The sequence below is a fragment of the Melanotaenia boesemani genome, chromosome 20, assembly GCF_017639745.1.
Source record: "Melanotaenia boesemani isolate fMelBoe1 chromosome 20, fMelBoe1.pri, whole genome shotgun sequence".
In the NCBI taxonomy this organism is placed as follows: domain Eukaryota; kingdom Metazoa; phylum Chordata; class Actinopteri; order Atheriniformes; family Melanotaeniidae; genus Melanotaenia; species Melanotaenia boesemani.
Window position 1 is genome coordinate 2,647,709 of NC_055701.1, and position 23,126 is coordinate 2,670,834.

The window sequence follows — 23,126 nt, forward strand, 5'->3', positions numbered from 1 at the left end:
CCAGCTAAAATCCAAACCACAGCAAACTGATGGGAATCTGCATGAGCAGAGCCTCCCGATGAACCCAGAGTGTCTCTGCATCGGCAGGGACTCACAGCACCAACCACCAGAATCTGAATTCAGCTGAAGCTTCACTCTAAACGCTGACTTTCCACTTTTCATGTTAGGGACCAAGAGAGCCTCAAACTTTACCTGAATCTGAACCTGGACCAGGACCAGCACCCAGCTCTTTCTCTGGCACATGCAGATAATGTTCTACCATCGTAGAACATCATCAGAAATGTTAATGAAGGTAGAATTTAGCTGTCAAGTTGGACATAAAGATGGTTTGTTTGAAGTCTTTGCGGAAATGATCCAGATCAAACAGGTTTTCTATGACTGATAGATCCTGAAATACCCACCTGTGATGCCACCAGTAGCCACCAAACAGCCTCCATAGCTCGCTAACTGAAGATGTGAAGATTCAGAGTTTGTTCATTACCGATGTCGTACTATATAAAACTATTCCATCTTTTCCTTGTCGGGTGACAGGACCTGCTGTTGACGTCGCTGGCGTTTTTTTTTTGTTTTTTTTTAACCACAGTGGTGTTACATCTCACAACAGCAGGGGGCGTCAAATAACAAAAAACTGCCAGACTGGTGCTGCTTTAATCAACATTTAATGTTGCAGCCAGATCCATGAGAGCATTTGGACAAAATGATTTGAGTTCAGAAAGTCTCCTGTTAAAAACAACGTGGAGTGTTTTCATCTCATTAGTGATTATTAAAGCCACAGTGTGAAACAATAACAAATCCATGAGAACAAACTGATTAAAAACGAGATTTCTTTGGCATCTAATATTTTTGTTAAATGCATTATATCAGAATAAAGCATTTAATCTGTTGCAGCAGGTTCTTCTACAAAGAGAAGCCATGAAAGACATGAAGAAGAGTTCTGACAGTGGACGGCTGCTGCCATGGTCTTATCTCCATCTGGACCACTAGATGGCAGTAACTGCTACACACTGTTACTTTAAAGACAAACAGATAAAAAAAATTAAAAAAGGAGTTGCGTTACAGATGGCAGAATGTGGAGTGACCTTCACTTGGACAAAATCTGATCGCATGCAGCCAGGTGAGTGGTGGTGGAGGTAAAAGCATCCAAATGCATGTTGCTAGGGGCAGATTCCATGGTAACGGAGGAAGACGTTGATCACAGAGCAGCATCAACACTGAAACTGGTTCCAGAAGAAGACATGTAGCAGTCTGAAGCTGCACACACTTCATGCTAACTGAAGATAAAGAGGTCCAGCTTGAACTTCATCAGGCTTTCCAGGCCCGCCCCGCCCTGCCATGGTTCTGGTTCCTATGTGGGAGGCGGCCCGTCGTAGCGCAGCATGATGCTGAAGGACCGGGCGAAGTTGTTGGAGAGCGAGCAGCTGCTGCCTTCGTCCATGAAGGGCAGCAGAAAGGCGAAGAGCAGCAGAGCGAGGAGGAGGAGCCACAGAAGAAACGCCAGCCGACACGCCCTCTGCAGCAGGCCACACCTCTGCATCGACACACAGTTCAAAGAGATTAAAGACAGAAAGGCCCAAACCCAGTTCTCTAAAAACCTCCAGGAGCTGAGCTCAGATCATCTTCCCTCAGAGATCCTGATCTGCAGAGCAGAAAATGATCCCATCAACCAGCAGAACTTCAGCCTGAAACATGAGCCAGAAAGAACCATTTCAGGACCATGAAGGTCTGGTACCAGGACCTGGTACCAGACCTTCATCCTTTAACTATTCTGATACGCCATCAGAGTTTTTCTTGGTTCTCATCAGGCTGAAGACGCTGCAGCAAACAGACCATCACCGTGTCAGACTTCGTATAAAAATCATGACTGTGGCGGGAAGACGAGCAGAACCAGAACCAGAACCAGAACCAGAACCAGAACCACAAACGATCTGGGTCATTAAAAGAGTGCTTGTAACACACATGCCATTCTTTATCACCAGTGGAGAGGTGTGTTACCATGGTAACGTTACCTTCTGGAGCTTTGCTTTAGTGGGCGGCTCCTCCTGATTGGCTGCGACTCTCTGCAGAGACACAAACATTTGCTGTTCATGATTTGTTTATATGAAAATCTGGATTTTTTCTCTTTGGGCTTCAGTAGCCCACAGAAAGACATAAAACAAGGCAAGAAAACCCCCAAAATGAACCAAACCAAACTCGGCAGCTAGCAGATTAAAATCAAAAATCTCACTTTTAGCCGCATCACTCCTCTCACCTTGGCACTGCCTCTGCCTCTGGCTCTGCTTCTGGTTGTGGCCCTGATGTCGCCCACATCCTTCAGCTTGGACTTGTAGAGCATCCATCGGTACCGAAGCTCCTCCAGAGCCACATCTTCTGCTGGATCTGGACCGGTCTGACCGCGCTTCTGCTCCTGCAGCAGCAGTTGGAACTGCTCCTGACCCCAGGACACTCTGGACCGGAGAGCCTGCAGCGGAACACAGATCACTGCTCCACATCTGTTCAACAGCTGTTCTTATCTGGGTGATGCAGGAAGTTGTTCAAAACTTTTGGATCACTTGATAAAAAACAAATTCTTTAGATTTCCTTCTTTGGTCTATTTTCTGCTTGATTAAAAAATCAGAGCAAACATGTCTAAACCAGCTGACTCCAGCAGGTAGTTCACCTTCTTTATCGAGGTCTATTTTTATTCTCCCTGTCTGAAATGACAAACCCATAATAAATGAAGTAAATCTTTACAACTACAATGGCTGTGTGTGTAATTCAGCCCAGTTCATCTAGGAATGACTAAAGTCTAATGAGGAACTGTGCTACAGTAGAAGGTAAAAAGTGAAGCTAAGCAGGTTTTAAGGGGTTTAATAAAGGTGTTACACAGGTAAATATCTCTGGAAGCCATCGGCCGATGATGATGATAATGATGATGATGATGATGGACACCTCTATCAATGGTCAGAGTCAGGAGGATCCAGGGATAGCCCCAGATTCACCTAAGAACCACCATGAGGATCCAGAAAGAAGTGAAGCCCAACATAGTCTATGATAGGAGGAGAGAACCCTTCACCATAAACCTCCTTCATCTCCATGGAAACCAGCAGGACCTTCATGGTTAATTTCAAACAAAGACAGAGTCATAAACTTTTCACCTCAAACAGCAACAGTAAGACCTGGTTTCTGGTTCTGGCTGCTAGCTCCAGAGTTTCTGTCCCACCGTGATGAGACAGACGTCTCTGGAACCAGCGGAGTCTCTGCTTTCATGTGACTCCTTGTTTGTGTAAAGAAATTAGCAGAAGCTCTAAAGTGGACAGAGATGTTTTCATGGTTTCTACATTCCCATAGAACTACTGGGGTTTGAACTGTTTTTGGTTTGGATGCCGATGCTTGGTGGAGTCTTTTAGCTGAGTTTCTCCCGTCATGTTGTTATGCTACATGTTAGCATTGCTGCTTCCTGCTAGTCATGTTGCTATGCTACATGTTAGCATTGCCGCTTCCAGCTAGTCATGTTGCTATGCTACATGTTAGCATTGCCGCTTCCTGCTAGTCATGTTGCTATGCTACATGTTAGCATTGCCGCTTCCTGCTAGTCATGTTGCTATGCTACATGTTAGCATTGCCGCTTCCTGCTAGTCATGTTGCTATGCTACATGTTAGCATTGCCGCTTCCTGCTAGTCATGTTGCTATGCTACATGTTAGCATTGCCGCTTCCTGCTAGTCATGTTGCTATGCTACATGTTAGCATTGCAGCTTCCTGCTAGTCATGTTGCTATGCTACATGTTAGCATTGCTGCTTCCTGCTAGTCATGTTGCTATGCTACATGTTAGCATTGCTGCTTCCTGCTAGTCATGTTGCTATGCTACATGTTAGCATTGCTGCTTCCTGCTAGTCATGTTGCTATGCTACATGTTAGCATTGCTGCTTCCTGCTAGTCATGTTGCTATGCTACATGTTAGCACTGCTGCTTCCTGCTAGTCATGTTGCTATGCTACATGTTAGCACTGCTGCTTCCTGCTAGTCATGTTGCTATGCTACATGTTAGCATTGCTGCTTCCTGCTAGTCACGTTGCTATGCTACATGTTAGCACTGCTGCTTCCTGCTAGTCACGTTGCTATGCTACATGTTAGCATTGCTGCTTCCTGCTAGTCACGTTGCTATGCTACATGTTAGCATTGCTGCTTCCTGCTAGTCATGTTGGTATGCTACATGTTAGCACTGCTGCTTCCTGCTAGTCATGTTGCTATGCTACATGTTAGCATTGCTGCTTCCTGCTAGTCATGTTGTTATGCTACATGTTAGCACTGCTGCTTCCTGCTAGTCATGTTGCTATGCTACATGTTAGCATTGCTGCTTCCTGCTAGTCATGTTGCTATGCTACATGTTAGCATTGCTGCTTCCTGCTAGTCATGTTGCTATGCTAAATGTTAGCACTGCTGCTTCCTGCTAGTCATGTTGCTATGCTACATGTTAGCATTGCTGCTTCCTGCTAGTCATGTTGCTATGCTACATGTTAGCACTGCTGCTTCCTGCTAGTCATGTTGCTATGCTACATGTTAGCATTGCTGCTTCCTGCTAGTCATGTTGCTATGCTACATGTTAGCACTGCTGCTTCCTGCTAGTCATGTTGCTATGCTACATGTTAGCAATGCTGCTTCCTGCTAGTCATGTTGCTATGCTACATGTTAGCATTGCTGCTTCCTGCTAGTCATGTTGCTATGCTACATGTTAGCATTGCCGCTTCCAGCTAGTCATGTTGCAATGCTACATGTTAGCATTGCCGCTTCCTGCTAGTCATGTTGCTATGCTACATGTTAGCATTGCTGCTTCCTGCTAGTCATGTTGCTATGCTACATGTTAGCATTGCTGCTTCTCGGTGTCTGCTAACAGCTTCTGGACTGTATGAGTGTCATGCTGTGTCCTGTACAGAGGGCCTGATGAGGAAGAGGTAAATGAAGGATATACCTGCAGAACTGAGCAACATCTGATTCAATCAAAGTTCACCATCATGTGACTTGTTACCTGCAGCGTTTCCTGCCTGGTCTGGACCTCTGCGGCGCTGAGTCCTGCCTCCTTGGAGCTGAGGATCTCTGTCAGGAGTTCATTCTCTCTGGACAGCCAGGCCTCAAACTGGTGCCATCTGGATCTGTCTAGTACACTGGTGCCCTGCAAAAACCAAATATCCATGTTTCAAAGTCTCAGCAGCTGGATGACAAACGGTCATCCCATCTATGTCAAATAAAAAGTCCATCATCCACCCATCCATCCAGTGAAGAGCAGAACCCGGATCCATACCAGAACCAGGTGGAGCTGCAGCTCAGTTCCTGTTTCTGAAATCAGACCCAAACAGTTTATAATAAAACTGATAATAATAATAAATTTTATTTTTTGGCGCCTTTCAACACCAAAGGTCACCGTACACAAAAGGAAAAATAAATAAATTACATAAGAGTTAAAAACAGATAAAGGACATTGATATAAAAATGATTTATAGGGAGTAGGCCAGTTTAAACAGGTCGGTTTTGAGTGCAGATGTGAATGATGGCAGAAAGTTGATGTTCCGAATCTCGGATGGAAGTGAGTTCCAGAGCTGCCCCATGGTAGAGAGACGGGCCGGGGGAACAGTAAGGTGAACGGAGGAGGATGACCTGAGAGCACGGGAGGGAGGGAGTGGCAATATGGAGGAGATCAGACAGATAAGGAGGGGCCAGATTGTGAATACCTTTGAAAGTGAGGACCATTAACTTATAGTTAATTCGGTATTTTATTGGGAGCCAGTGGAGTTGTTGAAGGACAGGGGAAATATGTTGAAAGGAGGAGGTGCGAGTCAGGATACGAGCAGCAGAGTTCTGGAGAAGCTGCAGTTTCTGAAGTGATTTATTGGGAAGACCGAAGAGGAATGAGTTACAGTAATCAATGCGGGATGTGACAAGACTATGGATAAGGATTGCAGCAGCATGTGGAGTGAGTGATGAGACCAGACGACTGATATTACGAAAGTGGAAGTAAGCCGACCGAGTAATGCTATTGATGTGGGCTTGAAATGATAGGGTGCTGTCGAGAATGACGCCGAGATTCTTGACCTGAGGGGAGGGGGAAATGGCAGAACTGTCAATGTTGATGGAGAAACTGTGAGACTTGGTTAGAGTGGAGGGCGACAAGTAAAACCTCAGCTTTACTGCTGTTGAGTTTGAGAAAATTGGAGGAGAACCATGCTTTAATTTCCTGGAGGCAGTCAGAGAGAGAGGAAGGTGGAAGAGGAGTACGGTTTGGAGGAGATGTAGAGCTGTGTGTCGTCTGTGTAGGAGTGGAAGTTGATATTAAGTTTACGGAAAATTTAGCCAAGGGGGAGAAGATAAGTGATGAACAGAAGGGGCCCAGGACTGATCCCTGGGGTTTACCGGCCGAGACGGGGAGGGACTCTGAAATGTGGACCTTGAGTTGAATAAACTGTGTGCGGTTGGAGAGATATGAGGAAAACCAAGTAAGAGGAGTATGAGAAACACCAAGGGTTGCCAGTCTATTTAGGAGGATGTTGTGTGAGATGGTGTCAAATGCTGCACTGAGATCTAAGAGGATGAGGATTGTGAGAAGACCAGAGTCAGCTGCCTTCAGCAGATCGTTGGTGGTTTTTAACAGAGCAGATTCTGTGCTGTGAAAAGGACGGAAGCCAGACTGGAATTGTTCGTAAAGGTTATTATTAGTAAGATGTTTGTGGAGCTGAGAGGCAACAACCTTTTCCAGAATTTTGGAGATGAAGGGAAGATTAGAAATGGGACGAAGGTTATTGAAGTCAGACGGATCAGCACCAGGTTTTTTGATGATTGGAGTGACAGCAGCAGTCTTGAAGGCTAGTGGAACATATCCGCTGTTGAGGGAGGAATGAACGACGGCAGTGATGTGAGGAACCAGTGAAGGGAGACAAGCTTTAACTAGGACTGTAGGGAGAGGGTCGAGCAGGCAGGTGGAAGGTTTGGATTTTTGAATCAGTTCAGAAATATCAGATGGGGATGGAAGAGTGAAATCTGAGAACGGGCGTGGGATAGAAAGAAATGGAGGTAGAGGGTCTGCGATGGAGACAGCAGCTCCTCCAGTGGCAAGCTGTTGATGGATAGTTGAGATTTTTGAGGTAAAGAAGGACAAAAGGGAATTGCAGAAGTCAGCTGAGTAAAGATGAGGTTTTGTGACATTATTGATTGATGTGTTGTTTGAGTTCTGGTTCTGCATAGAGACACTTTCTATATCCCCCCCCCACCCACCACCACCACCACCACCACCACCACCACCAATAATAGTCAGAGTTAATTGATGAGCAGGTTAACGTGTCCTGCCCTGATTCCGTTCTTTCTAGTTGAAAGTGGGCCCACTATGACACAACCAGAAACAGGACAGGATACTCTGAGCCGGAACTGCTGCTCTTATAAATCAATAATTAAATCATCATTTGGTTTTAAACAATCACAGCAGTGTTTCTAGAAGCTGAATCAGTTACATCTGGTACTGGATCTGGACCATCATCATCATCCTTCAGAACTGTACCGTGCAGGACTGATCTGCTGATGCGCCTTTTCGGAATCGAGCCGTCGACCCTGCTGTGTCCACTCTGTCCTCTCCTCTTCCTCCACCAGTACAGCTGGGCCAGTCGGACCCTGCCGCTTCCTGTCCATCTCCAGCCAGCATGATACCGACCCGTCCGGCTGATTCGCTCCGTCTGCTGAGAGCAGAACTGTCCCCTTCATCTCCTCTAGAGCCGACTTCTGATGGAACGGGTTGGGTCTGGGTCACTGGTTCCAGCTGTTCCCTTGTCTGTCCTGGTGTCGCAGTGGACCCGTCCAGCAGCCTGACAGAGAGACCGACACAAAGTCTGACGGACACTTCCTATTTACATCATAGCTGACTAAACCACTTCCTTTTTACATCCCCATAGCTGACTAAACCACTTCCTGTTTACATCCCCATAGCTGACTAAACCACTTCCTGTTTACATCCCCATAGCTGACTAAACCACTTCCTGTTTACATCCCCATAGCTGACTAAACCACTTCCTGTTTACATCCTCATAGCTGACTAAACCACTTCCTGTTTACATCCTCATAGCTGACTAAACCACTTCCTGTTTACATCATTATTGCTGACTAAACTACTTCCTGTTTACATCATTATTGCTGACTAAACCACTTCCTGTTTACACCTTCCCCGTGGATTTTTCAGGTACCTGTGCAGGTGCAGGCTGGTGGAGAACAGCCCGGTCCAGAGCTGTCTGAGGTGCTGGAGATCTCCCAGAATGTGGACCTGTCCATCCTCTGAAGTCCTGTGTAGGACCCCCTGACCCTGGACCTCCACCTGCTGCAGCTGGACCTCCTTCTCTGGGAACTCTGCCAGTGCTCGCTGTGGACACAGACATCATTACTGGTTCTGATAAACCAGAACCTTCTGCTGCAGGTTATCAGAACACGGACCTCAGCCTCATGGTGCCGACCCTCCAAGCTCCACCCCCCCGACGGGCTGCAGAATGAGTCTAGTTTCTGCTTCATGATCATCATCCAGTTCTGGATGCTCAGCAGGCCGCTGAGGAAGTTCTGATGGTCCGAGATGTTCTCCTCACTCTGCTCCACCTTGACCTGAACACACAAGAAGAACAGGACCTGGTTGAACCAACCCACAACCTGACCGCAGAACAGAACAGAAGCTTGGACTCTAGCCTAATGCAGCAGCAGCTGGACCAGATTCGGACCCGATGCAGCAGCAGGACCAAATTCTGACCCATTAGAGCAGCTGGACCAGATTTGGACCAGATTTGGACCCGATGCAGCAGCTGGACCAGATTTGGACCCGATGCAGTAGCAGGACCAGATTCTGACCCGATGCAGCGGAATCTGGAGCAGATTGGGACCCGATGCAGCAGCAGGACCAGATTCGGACCCGATGCAGCAGCTGGACCAGATTTGGACCCGATGCAGTAGCAGGACCAGATTCTGACCCGATGCAGCGGAATCTGGAGCAGATTGGGACCCGATGCAGCAGCAGGACCAGATTCGGACCTGACTCACCTTGACTCTCCTCTGCAGCTCCTTCCAGTCACCACACAGCTTCTCATACTGAGTTCTGTTGCTTGGACTGCCGGAAACCAGCGTCTCCAGAACCGACAAGTCGGCCTCGTAGTCCTCCAGGTCCTTCTGCAGAACCTGCACATACAGACTGTTTTTTGAAATCTGCTGATTCTAGAAGGGAAAAGTTCTGATCCAAACTTGATGTTTCTGAGAATGTGAACCCATAAACAGCTGCAGAACTTGGTGGAACCTCAGGTCAGGTGTCAACCCACCTGCAGTGAGATCTCACCTGGTTCTTGACTGTGGAGACATCTCGTGTGTTCTGGTTCTGACTTACCAGAAACTGGTCCAACTGGCTTTTCTTGGCGAGGATATCGGGCTGCAGGACGTCAGCTGCCAGCAGCCTGTCCCTGAAAGCCTCCAGCTTGGACCGGATCAGCTCGTGGGCCTCACTGAAGTCTTTGGTTCTGGAAATGAAACCCTGACGGAGACAGAACACGAGGATGGGTCGGGTTTTTATTTCTACTCTGCTGATGAGCTTCCTTCATTCAGATTAATATTTCAACTCTGAAAGGATGGGCCGGTTTTGGCCTCATTGTCAGCCAATCAGAGGCGACACCTCCCAATCCAAACTGAGAAAACACATGAGTCCAGAACAAGGAGTCCAGTCCAACAGTTCTGATCCAGTCCAATTTCTTTTCATATTTTCATGAAAACAGAAAATATCTGCAGTGATTTACTGAAACATGTTCATATAAATAAAAATCCAGTATCTGAGCCAGAACCAGCCGTTCCAGTTCTAGGGAGCTTTAAAGTGAATATTTTTATTTTCAACAACTAAGAGAGTCTGAACCGATCCATCCCTCCATCAGACCCGCTGAGGTCCGGGTTCAGAGGAGGATCCATCCCTCCATCAGACCCGCTGAGGTCCGGGTTCAGAGGAGGATCCATCCCTCCATCAGACCCGCTGAGGTCCGGGTTCAGAGGAGGATCCATCCCTCCATCAGACCAGCTGAGGTCCAGGTTCAGGGGAGGATCCGTCTCTCCATCAGACCCGCTGAGGTCCGGGTTCAGGGGAGGATCCGTCCCTCCATCAGACCCGCTGAGGTCCGGGTTCAGGGGAGGATCCGTCCCTCCATCAGACCCGCTGAGGTCCGGGTTCAGGGGAGGATCCGTCCCTCTATCAGGCCTGTTTCCATGGACCTTCAGTCCAGTTCTTGTGTCATGCGACCTACCTCAGCCTTTTCTCCCCGTTTCCCTTGACAGCCACGTTTCCATGGAGACCATTTCTGATGAGGCAGGTTTACATGGACACAAGAATTGGGATAAAAGCCTGACCCGCTTCATGTAAACATGCCAATCGGAAGCTTCGTGCTGGTTTGGATCAGAGGGGCGGCGATGCCGATTGTTCTGATCAGTGCGTGAAAACAGCTGTCCCAAAAACTGAATTATTCTTACTTTACATGTCTGTTACAGCCGTGTGGTTTGTATTGCACTGTACGCTTTACTCAATAAAGTTTATTTAAAAATAAAACAGGTATGTGTTGAGGAAGACAGGGCGAGTCTGTGTTTGATACGAACACACACCTTCAGACTTTTAAAGACTTTAAATGATCCAGCCACAGAAACTGAAATCAATGCTGGGCTTCATCAGACTCTAGAAAACTACGAGCTCACACCTGCTCACATTCAACCAAGTGCCGAGTCTCAGACTGAGATCTTACAAAGACTGATTTTTGTGGAGTCACTATTTACAAGCCCACAGCTAGATTCTTCCAGCATTTTTCTGTGATATGCTGGACAGTTGATATCAAACAGGCAGCTCCACCCTCCGCTCCTCTTTCTGGACGTCCCACCTACGTTTTATCATCGGTTGTTGTTCCTCTTTCTTTTTTTTCCGTTCTTATTGTTGTTCTGGTGATATATATCTATAATAAAGGCTCTGATTGTCAGGATTCCTGTTCCTGTTTTTGTCAGAGCTCATCTATTGGTTGCTGATTGTGTTGCGTCACTGCGACTTGATAACATCAAACACGTTTGAAACATCGCAGACTAAGAAATGACTGACATGAAACAGCGCAGATTACCACCTTAAACCTAACGATGGAGATGACGGAGCGCTGTGACTCCAGTAAGACTCCTGGATTTACTAAAGACTTTCGTTTGGTGTAAGCTCAGCATAAGACGGCAGAAAATACGAACACAGTAGAAAACCTGTTTCTTCTTCTACTGCTGTTTCCATCATTCTGTTCAAACATGCGACGCATGTGAGCACATGGTACGATCTAAGTAACAGAACAGGTCTGAATCAAGAGATCTGATGCATGTAAAGATTCCTGGAGGTCCAGATGTATCTCTCAGGTCCTGGTTCAGGTCTTTGCTGGATTTCAGATACCAGCTGTTAGGGAATCACCTTGTTGCTGTTAAAATTCTGTTTTCTGTCAGACTGTCTGATCTTTTCTGGTTTTACAGATGAAACTAAAGAAATGGGAACAAATGATGCGTCTTTGTGACAAAGAGTCTAAAGATCCAGTTTAAACCGGTTCTAAGTTGTCTGTTATGTGTCACCTCTGGTTCATCTCCAGAATTAGGAGCCTTTTCCTGCCTGAAGGACTCAGACATCAGAGTTAATTGATTCAGGTACAAGAACTGGACTAAAAATGAGAGAAAAAGCAGAAAAGGTTTAAGGAAAAACTTTGAAAGACCTTCAGAAATCTGGAGAACCATCGATCAACACCAGTTTAAAGGACTGCAGCAGTCGTAAGGACTGGACCAGCACTGTGGATCAGGACTCTGGGTCAGGACTCTGGAATACCTGCAGCCTGTTCTTCCTTTGGACCAGCTGGGTATGCAGCAGCTCTCTGTTCCTGATGGCGTTGGTAAGATCCTCCTGCAAACCTTCGGCCCTCTCAGGACCGAACACCGAGTCCAGCAGGTCCCCCTTCACCTGCAGCTGGCTGAGACGCTGCTGCAGCTGGACACTGTCCTTCAGCAGACTCTGAGACAGAGGACAGGCAGACACACTCAGCGTCTCCATGACGAGATGAAGGAGAGGAGTTCTTAATGACAGAGAGGATGTTACAGAAGAGTTTAAACAGAATTTGTGATTCTCCTGCAGAGCCGGGCAGATGATGAAAGTCTTACAGCAGCTTCCAGAAGAGCTGGAAACAGAAACCTGAGGAAAGTGTCTCACTCCTGCACCGCTGTTAGACTCTAATCTGACGGGAACCTGAGGAGATCTCTTGATGTGACCTGGAATGTGTGTGTGTGCGAGTGTGTGTGTGTGTGTTACCTCTATTTTCTGGACCAGCATCGCAATGTGGGAGAAGTTGGAGACGTCAGATGAGGCCTCCAGAACCTGAGAGACCATCTGGATCCACTGGTTGTAGACCATCAGCGGGTCCTGGAGGACGGTCCTTAGACCCTGCTCGGATTCTGAACACAGCCGGTTCACTCTGCACTTTACACTGCGGCGCACACACACACACACACACATACACACACACACACACACAATTACAGCTCTGCAGGTTTGTTTATTTGGTGAGAACCAATCACAGGCTCTGATCTGCAGGTGGATTCAGACGATGAGGCTGGTTGTGTTTGTTAATCTGGTTCTTTGAGTATTTTCTCTGTGTTTAAGCTGGAATCCTCCCACGAGGAGGAAGAGGAGGAGCGCAGACCGTCCACAGGAACATAAAACGCTGTGTTGCTGCAAGGCTAACGGAGTTAGCAGACGTCGTGATGGGAATCCTCGCTGAGCAACTTTACGTCTGAGGGAAACTCCTCTGAGCTTTAAATATCTGCCCCACGTTAAGCTCCTCAAATCTCTGAAAGAACCACTTAAAGCTCAGCAGGAAGATCTGCAGCCAGAAGGAGAACGTTAACCTCTTCCTGCCCGGACAGAGTGGGACCACCAACATCTTCCTGACGTTCCCAGAACATCGGTCTGGCTGTGGAGCTGCAGCTAAAACCAGGAGATTCTGGACTCACCCGACAGGCTGAATCCCTTAATTCTGGTTCCACACAGACCCGATCATTGGGCCACATGGTTCACCTGAGAAGAACCCTCCTACTGCATCATCATCATCATCATCATCATCATCATCATCATGCGATAGAGGAGCTTCAGGAATGGATCATTAAACTGAACATTAACAGGAACCAGAAGTTTGATTTAAATACGGACCAACAGGTGAGTGGAAGCGTGTTCAGGGTGGGGTTGCTGCACCTTATCATGTACCTCACATGTGAGTGCATGTAGGTTTGCGTACGTGTAGAAGGGCATGTTTTATAGTGTTTTCTCTGCATTCGTTCTGATTGACTTCTACAGTGAAAGCTGAAAATATTTAATAAACACCAAGAAAATTGCTGATAATCTGTGTTTGCTTTGCTTGCAATGACAATAAAGCCAAATTCTATTCTATTCTATTCTGTGAGATTTTATATTAAAGTTTGAGCTGATTGTGTAAGCTGCAGTACCACTCTCTAGCAGCAGGGGGATTTTCTTTTAGGAGCAGTTTCCCGTCCAAAAATCACAATGTTCTGCCATCTGCATGGGTTTAGACAAACAAAAACAAACGTCGGGTCTTCTTCTTTCTTAAGTTCCAGACGAAAAACGTCTCTTAATAATAATAATAATCATTTTAATAAACCTGCTCTCTCCTGATTACATCAGACGCACCGCAGTAGCAGGGAAGAGAGACATGGACGCCATGTTTTCTGTATATATACAGAACATATATATATATATATATGTGTATTTATGCATTTTATATGATGGACCTAAAAACAGGTTTAATGATCCACACACACCCACCTCTGGTGGTCTTTGATGAGAGCCAGCACATCATTGGACAGTTGACTTGAGTCTCCAGAGAACTTGAAAAGTTCCTTCAGCTGAGCCCTGAGATGCTCCACCTGAGTCTCCTCCCCCACCAGAGTGTTCCTCACCCCCTGCAACACAAACACAAACTTCCGGGTTAACACAGAAGGAGCGTAGAAACTTTCCATCATCTGGGGATAAAAGACTTCCTGTGGTCCTGCTTGGTAACTCGGGGGGTTCAACCCAGAGCCAGAGACCATTCTAGTTCAGAAAGGTTTTCTGTCACGACGCAAAAACATGGAAACACAGAAACAAAGCGGCGGCATTTCCTGGTTTATCCACTTTACAAATCTTTCTATGACTTCTGTGACTCAGGTCAGGATTATTACACACATGTGGAAATGTACGTATGTAAATTTAAAATAGCTTCTAGATCTGGAAATGTTCCTCTGAGTGATCAAAGGTATGATTTTGTAGATTTATCAGTTTTAATAAATTAAAATTTGTAAATATATAAAAATCTAGCATAAAAACATATATAATAAATAATATTAATTAAATATCTATATATGTGTTAAAATTTATTATAAATGAAGATAATTGCATAATAAATTAACAGTTAAAATGATTTTTTAAAATAAATTTATAGATTTTTATAAAAATATTCAGTTAATTATAAATATAAATTTTATATATGAGATACAATAAAATATCAAATTAAATGAAAATAAAATATATAAATGATAAACTTCAGGTTGTTAGTTTAGTTTATTAAACATAAACATCTTTTGTTATGTTTTTATTTTACCAGCCCGCTCCAGTGGAGGTCAGATTGTTCTGCATGTTTCCCTTCAACTAAAACGAGTTGAACACCTGGTCTAAATCATAAAAACCTGGTCTGCAGGCAACCCGGCTGAACACGCAGATGATTCAGGCTTCACGTCAACCAGCAGAGGGCGCTGTGGTAACAACTCCAAAACAATCCATCAACATTCATCAATAAACGTCTTGTGTCTGTGAGCGTGGCGGCGCTGCCGTACCGTATATTTCCTCCACTGGCCCACCATCTGCTCCTCGTTCTGGTCCAAGCAGCTCCTGGACTCCAGGGTCCCCCCCAGCTCCTGGTCCAGCCCCTGCAGCAGCTCCTTGAGGTGGTTGATGCCGTCCCCCAGCCGGCGGCACCGGGACACGTACTGGCTGTGGGAGTCCAGCTTGCAGCGTAGACCGTCCTCAGCCTCACAAAGACCCTGTCTCAGACGCTGCCAGCCCAGCCTCAGCTCCTCAGCCTCCTCCTGGACCGACTCCGCCCCCGCAGGAGACGTGTTGGCCCTGACGGCGTCCGCCACGCCTTCGATGTGCTGCAGGGTCTTCTCCTCACAGGCCACGCTGTCGTCCAGAACCTGAGACATGACGACAGCATGATGGTGGGACCAGGAGGAGGAGGAAGAGAAAAACACCTGATATCCTGATTTATTTATTTATGACTGGAGAGGAGTAGGAAGGGGGAGAAAGAGGAGAAGAGAAGGAGAAGAACAAGAGAGACAAGGAGGAGAAGAAAAAAAAAGGAGGAGGAGAAAGAGAATTAGAGAAGGAAAAGAAGAAGAGGAAGAACAAAAAGGAAAAGGATGAGAAAGGAGGAGAGAAGAAAAAGTAGAGGTAGAAGGATAAGAAGGGAAAGGAAAAAGTATAAAGGAGAAAATGAAAAAGAAGAAGAAAAAAGAATGACAGAAAGTAAAGAAGCGAAAGAAGAAAAAGGAAAAGGACGAGGAAGAGGAGAAGAAAAACTAGAGGTAGAAGTAGAAGAAGGAGGGAGAGGGAAAAAGAGGAAGAAAAAACGAGGAGGAGAGAAGTGGAAAAGAAGAACAACAATGCGGGGGAGGAGGAGAAGAAGAAAAGCATGAGGAAGAGGAGGAGAGAAGTAGAGACTGAAGCAGAAAAAAGAAAAATAGAAGTAGACGAGGGAACCACGAAACAAAAACAGCTTGTTTCCATGAAGATAACTCGTCTTCACCTTCCAGCAGTTTACACAGACAGCAGCCTGTCTCACCAGTTCCATACGTCTCACTGCTTCAATACATCTCAACGGTTCAATACGTCTCACTGGTTCACTACGTCTCAACGGTTCAGTACGTCTCACCTGTTCAATACGTCTCACCGATTTCAATACGTCTCACCGATTTTAATACGTCTCAACGGCTCAATACGTCTCAACGGTTCAATACGTCTCACCGGTTCAATACGTCTTACCTGTTCAATACGTCTCACCGGTTCAATACGTCTTACCTGTTCAATACGTCTTACCTGTTCAATACGTCTCACCTGTTCAATACGTCTCACCAGTTCCATACGTCTCACTGGTTCAATACGTCTCAACTGTTCAGTACGTCTCACCTGTTCAATACGTCTCAACTGTTCAATACGTCTCAACTGTTTAATACGTCTCACCTGCTCAGTATGTCTCACCGGTTCAATACGTCCCACTGGTTCAATAAGTCTCACCTGTACAGCCTGTCTCATCTGTTTGGTACGTCTTACCTGTTCAATACGTCTCACCTGTTCAATACGTCTCACCTGTTCAATGCGTCTCACCGGTTCCATACGTCTCACTGGTTCAATACGTCTCACTGGTTCAATACGTCTCACTGGTTCACTACGTCTCAACGGTTCAGTACGTCACACCGGTTCAATGCGTCTCACCTGTTCAATGAGTCTCACCTGTTCAATACGTCTCACCGATTTCAATACGTCTCACCGATTTTAATACGTCTCAACGGCTCAATACATCTCAATGGTTCAATATGTCTCACCGGTTCAATACGTCTTACCTGTTCAATACGTCTCAACTGTTTAATACGTCTCACCTGTTCAGTACGTCTCACCTGTTCAATACGTCTCAACTGTTTAATACGTCTCACCTGTTCAGTATGTCTCACCGGTTCAATACGTCTCACCGGTTCAATACGTCCCACTGGTTCAATAAGTCTCACCTGTTCAATACATCTCACCGGTTCAATGCGTCTCACCAGTTCAATAAGTCTCACTGGTTCAGCCTGTCTCACCTGTTCAACCTGTCTCACCTGTTCAATACGTCTCACCGGTTCAATGAGTCTCACCTGTTCAATACGTCTCACCTGTTCAATGCGTCTCACCGGTTCAATACGTCTCACCTGTTCAATACGTCTCACCTGTTCAATGCGTCTCACCGGTTCAATACGTCTCACCTGTTCAATACGTCTCACCGGTTCTATGAGTCTCACCTGTTCAATACGTCTCACCTGTTCTATGTGTCTCACCTGTTCTGTGAATCTCACCTGCAGGGCTTTCAGCTTGTCGTCGGCCGTCTCATCCCTCTCCATCAGCTCCGTCAGTTCCTTGGTTTTGGACACCAACCAGGTCTGGAACCTGTGAGCGCAGCTCTGGAACATCTGGTGCTCGTCGCTGATCCTCTGAAGCAGTGTCAGGCGCTCCTAACAGAGATAGGACACACACATCTGCTGCTCAGTGGACACACACACCTGCTGCTCAGAGAACACACACATCTACCGCTCATAGGACACACACACCTGCCGCTCATAGGACACACACCTGCTGCTCAGTGGACACACACACCTGCTGCTCAGAGGACACACACAAAGCAGATTCAGTTTTAGTGTATAAGATGTTGCTGCAGCTCCGTGCGCCACCATGTGGTTGAACTCTGGACTGCAGATCTCAGTGTTTCTCACCTCTGCTTGGTCTTTGACGTCGGTGTAGTCGTCCTGCAGCCTCTGCTGGACCTGTGGATCCACACTGGGGTCCTGGGTTCTGCTGTGAAGCGCCGCCGCCTCCTCCAACAGCCTGTTCAGCAGCTCCCGCTGGCCGTGGATGTTGCTGACCACCACCCGCTGCTGGTCCAGCTGCCACAGCTTCTCCTTCAGGCCCAGCTGCAGCTCCACCCCCACATCCAGGCTGCAGCGCTGCTTTGTCAGCCACATCTCAAACTCCTCGTAGGCCTTCAGGTATTCGCTCCAGTGGAGCCACACCCACTCGATGCGACTGCAGGTGGAGGTGTCAGAGAGTTCAGAAATCTCCACAGTAACTACACCCATCAGCTACAACATCAGAACCACCAACATGCTCATCATGCTATTCTAAACCAAAAAGATCTGGACCCTGGAGCTCTGGAGGTTGAACAGCTGTGACTAACAGGGGCATACACTATACTGCCAAAAGTATTCACGCACCCATCCAAATAACTGAAATCAGGTGTTCCAATCCTTTCCATGGCCACAGGTGTATAAAAATCAAGTACTGAGGCACGCAGACTGTTTCTACAAACATTGTGAAGGAACGTGTTGCTCTCAGAGCTCAGTGAATTCCAGCGTGGTACTGTGATAGGATGCCACCTGTGCAACAAGTCCAGCGTTGACATTTCCTCACTCCTAAATATTCCACAGTCAGCTGTCAGTGGAATCATAACAAAGTGGAAGTGATTGTGAACGGCAGCAACTCAGCCACGAGGTCGGCCCCATAAAATGACTGAGCGGGGTTGGCGGATGCTGAGGGGGCATAGTGCGTAAAAGTCAACAACTTTCTGCAGCCGACTGCTACTGACCTCCAAACTTCATGTGGTCTTCAGATCAGCTCAAGAACAGAAGAGAGCTTCATGGGTCGGGTTTCCACGCCCGAGCAGCTGCTTCCAGGCCGTACATCACCAGTTGGATGCAGTGGTGGAGGGAATGCCGCCACTGGACTCTGGATCAGTGGAGACCCATTCTCAGGAGGGCCGAATCGCGCTTCACCATCTGGTGATCTGATTGAGGAGTCTGGGTATGGCAATAGCCAGGACAACGGTACTGGTCTGACTGCATTGTGCCAAGTGTAAAGTTTGGTGGAGGGCGGGATAAAAGTTTGGTGGAGGGAAAGTCATGGTTTGGGGTTGTTTTGCAAGAGCTGGGCTTGGCCCCTTAGTTCTAGTGAAAGGAACTCTGAATGCTTCAGCATACCAAGAGATTTTGGACAATTCTGCGCTTCCAACTTTGTGGGAACAGTTTGGGAATGGCCCTTTCTTGTTCCAACATGACTGTGCACCAGTGCACAAGGCAGGCCCATAAAGACCTGGATGAGGAGTTTGATTTAGATGAACGTGACTGGCCTGCATAGAGTCCTGATCTCAACCCGAGACAACACCTTTGGGATGAATTAGAGTGGAGGCTGAGAGCCAGGCCTCCTGATCCAACATCAGTGTCTGATCTCACAATTGCGCTTCTGGAGGAACGGTCACAAATTCCTTTAAACACACTCCTCTAATCCTGTGGAAAGTCTTTCCAGAAGAGTTGAAGCTGTTACAGCTGCAAAGGGTGGGCCAACGTCACACTGAACTAATCTGATTAAGAAAGAGAAGTCTATTAAGTTCATACGAGAGTCAAGGCAGGTGAGTCAATACAGCTGGCAGTGGTAATAATAATAACATACATTATATACACTATAATGATAGGGCGTGTGACTGGCGTGGCTAACAAAAGCAGGCGTGGCCAACAGGTCCAGACGTTGCTAACAAGTGCAGGCGTGGCTAGCTGAGATATATGTGACCGGCATGGCTAACAGGAACATGTGTTAATGGATCACCTGTGGCAGTGGATGATGTAGGTGCAGGTCTCCTCCCATTGGCTCTTCAGGTCTTTTAGGTGAGCATGGGTGGTGTTCCTCAGCTCTTCATCTCCGCTCTGCAGAAGGTTCTCTGCAGCCACCAGCGCCAAGTCCATCATCATGCGACCCTCATCTTCTGAATGATGGATTTTCTACACAGCAGGTAGGAGGATCACATGTAAACACACTGAACATCTCCAAAATGTTCATGATTCAGATCCATGAAACAGGAGGAGCCGCGTCTTACCCGGCCTTCTGATGATGGAGAATAAATTAATTTCTGTGTCGTATCTGCTGAAATTTAATGGGATTACGTATCTCACCTCAGTCTCCCGGAGCCTGGCCTCCAGGGCATCACGCGGCCCCTGGGTGTTGTCATTGGCCCTCAGCCTCTCCCGCACAGCCTGCATCCAGGAGAGGGCCGCCTCCAGGCTCTCCGTGAACTCCTGCTCCTCCTGCTGGGTCATGGCCAGGCCTGAGGACAGAAGCACAGTTTACATGAACAGAACCAGAACCAGTGTTTGGAAGCAGGTCCAGTTTCCATTTAAATCAACTCTGGAGTTGCTTTGTCCCACCCGGCTCAGGACGGGGAAAGATCAAAGAAGTGGAATATAATGGAGTTCCAGGTGGATTATTGGTGGGGACGGCATGGACATCAATGCCAGGAAGCCAGCATGGCAGCAGGTGGCAGAAGCAGTGTTGACTTTAAACGCCGTATGGTCCATATTCTATACAGTTTCTGAGACCTTTTGGTAGAAACTTTAAGTCTAAACCCGGGTAGATAATCTGAAGACTGACTTCTGCCCCCCGGTGGAAAACTTTTGCATGACAATAATTTCAACATAAAATGTGGCAATAATGCAGGGGTGGCCAACGTCCTGCAGATTTTCCATGCATCCCTGTACCGACACACCTGAGTTAAACTAATGAGTCACTGTGCAGATCCTTATAGGCTGTTGGATCCATTTAATCTGAGTCAGGTGTGCTGGTGCGGGATGCATGGAAAACCTGCAGGATTGTGGCTCTTGAGGACCGATGTTGGCCACCCCTGCAATAATGTGTAAAAATGTGCATTTTTATTTTGTTTTTCAAATTTTGTTCAAAGGCCTAATAATGACTTTAGATAAAAAAATAAATAAATAATAGAATTTTCTGCCCGTTATATCTTGGGTCAAGCTTTAAAGGGTTGAAGGTGCAACACAGGCTCCCTCCTGTAGCATCCCAGCCGCCTCCGGCCCTTCAGCCGCCCGGCGGCCGCTCATCGGCTGTGTGTCTCAGCAGGTTGGGAAAAGGTGTGAGCTGATGGTACCGCAGTATGATCAATACACGACAACTCCAAATATTTATTTATTCATTTTTTTAAACCACAGCAAGAAAATAACAAACGTAGCAGGTCAACTTTCCACGCTTGGCAAATAATCCAGGTTTCCCTTCATGGCAATCCCTTCCAGGATTACGTTTCTTTATTTTTTTAACATCATATTTAGTTTATATGAGTTGCTGCTAATGTACAATAAACGGAGAAAACTATTCTGGCTTCATTATTCAGTAACGTAAAAAGGATTTCACAATATAGAGGTTTTGTTTTTAATTAATACATTTAAATAATATATGGAATTTATTCAGAGTTTCTTGTTTTGTTTTGCTCAGGCTGTTTCTCTTTTATATGCATCATTCTCCGGAGCTGCTAAGACATTTAAATTTCCTCACCATGGGACTAATAAAGTCTTATCTTTCATAATAACAGGACATTTTTTTAGTGGTTGAAGTTCGTATTTACTAATAAACATCTGTTTCAGTCTTACAACCTGATTTGTGTGTGAGCGTGTGCACTGCCAGGAGTTCACCAATTACGCCTCTTTTTATTCATTTTTGCAAATAACTTTAATATGGGAGGTGAGGGATATTTGATGTTGCATGAATGTCTCACATTCATTTTCATTTATTTGGTTTTATTCTTGTGTGGTTAGAGAAAAAGAATCTAGGGAAACAATTTCCCGTCTTTTATGCGTACGCCAGCTTTATAAATGAGGCCTTCCTCAGTTAAAACCTGAATTATTTTCACTTCATTCTGGATTTTTCTTATTTAAAAAGTGCTGCATTTTTCTTCCTTCTGTTTAGATGAAACCTCGGTAATTTGCCTCCAGTCTGTTCACATGAAATGAAAAAATACCAGGAATTCCAGGATGGGAAGCATCGTGCAGGAACTCGGCGTGCCTCAGGGAACTCTGTGGTCTGCAGTAAAACGGTGATTCTGCTGAATGACTCATTTCATCCACCACAACATTCCTTCCACCAACAACTGCTCCTTTCCTCTGCAGAGCTTCTCTGTTCTCAGTTTCAGCTGCTCCTCAGGCCTGAATCCCATTTCTTCTTCTACTGTTTTCATTATTCCACGCAGCTGTCAATCAGAAAAAGTTGGGAATCTTATCATTTACTAACAGAACATCTCTGTGTTTAGGAACTTAAACTAATCCCAAAGATCATGAACTCAATAAAATGTCTAAAACACTGATGACCGCGAATGTCGCCCCCTGCTGGACATCAGACAGAACACAGGCTGACAGTTGACTCCACCTTTCTCCACCTGTGTTCTCCTGAGGGGACAGACAGCTGGAGGACAGAAGACAGGAGAGGTTTCGATCCATTATAAGCTTATTTTAAAGAAACTTCTTATTTCCGGCAGCACCGAACCGGAAGTACAGGAAGAAATTCAACCGGAGTTTCAGCAGTTACCTGATGGAGCTGGGCACAGGTGTATGTGCGCGCAGCTGCGTGGCTCAACTGACGTGACTGTGTTTTGATCTGACGCAGAGACGTAAATCCACCTTTACATGCTAAGCTAGTTCTCCGGTGAAGAGCCGGTTTACGGTCAAATCTGACGGAACGATACCGGGATTTATCCGGGTCACAGCTGCAGGTAGGACTCACAGATCGGTTCCGCTTCAGGAGAAGCACAAACACTTACGGTTCGGTGTGTTCGGGCCGACAGAACCGCGCGGACGATCTCCGTCCTGAAAAGTTACTGCAAACAGGAAGTGCAGCCCCCGTGCTGCCTTCAGGAACTGCTCGGAAACGAGAGAACAACACAAACTTCGGGGACAAGTTATTAAGCAGGTGTACTGTAACGGAATGAAAATAGATTGATATCAAGGATGTAAAATAACAAGAAAGAAACTAAAAAACGGAATCCTACATGTTTACAGTTTTGAGTCAGTTAATGTTTTAATAGATTATTAATTTTTTTCAAACACTAAAACACAAACCAGCAGATTTAATGGAACAGGAGCAAGTTTTCAATCGGAAATCAGGTTTATTTACAGATTGTGTAACAACTTTATTTATTAAAATTGTTCATGATTATTCAGCCTTTACGAGACAGCTTACGTTGCTGGTCTAGAACTCTGATCCACAGTTTCATTCTGATTTTCATTTATTCTATTGTTATCTCTGACTTTGTTGTAATTTTTAAAATGGTCTTAATCAATTGTTCTCCAGCTTTCTGAAGGTATTTCAAAGTTTTTTCTTTTGACACTTTCTGCATTTTGCCTCAATTTCAGTCCAGTCTTACTTAACATGGATTTATGAATCACTGAGGCAGAGAAAAGGTTCTTAACTAAAGGGATGAGCCAGCATTGTTT

The 23,126-nt window shown here is 46.1% G+C and overlaps 1 protein-coding gene across 2 annotated transcripts; it reads right to left on the reverse strand.

Annotated features, from left to right (window-relative positions):
- Positions 1-642: 642 nt before the first annotated feature.
- Positions 643-22,531, reverse strand: syne3 (spectrin repeat containing, nuclear envelope family member 3). 2 transcript variants are annotated; one of them, XM_041971456.1, is made up of 18 exons: positions 22,454-22,531; positions 19,809-19,960; positions 19,465-19,637; positions 17,583-17,892; positions 17,169-17,324; positions 14,898-15,257; positions 13,852-13,988; positions 12,325-12,499; positions 11,848-12,030; positions 9,370-9,513; positions 9,033-9,167; positions 8,442-8,603; positions 8,198-8,370; positions 7,522-7,822; positions 5,005-5,148; positions 2,249-2,458; positions 2,007-2,057; positions 643-1,528 (listed from the first exon to the last, which is right to left on the reverse strand). In XM_041971456.1, the coding sequence occupies exons 2-18, from the start codon at positions 19,950-19,952 to the stop codon at positions 1,346-1,348; spliced, it is 3,141 nt and encodes a 1,046-aa protein (XP_041827390.1). In that variant the 5' UTR covers positions 19,953-19,960; positions 22,454-22,531; the 3' UTR covers positions 643-1,345. The 2 variants fall into 2 exon arrangements, with proteins under 2 accessions (XP_041827390.1, XP_041827389.1); XM_041971455.1 differs by having other exon boundaries at positions 7,522-7,846.
- Between the last annotated feature and the right edge of the window lie 595 nt (positions 22,532-23,126).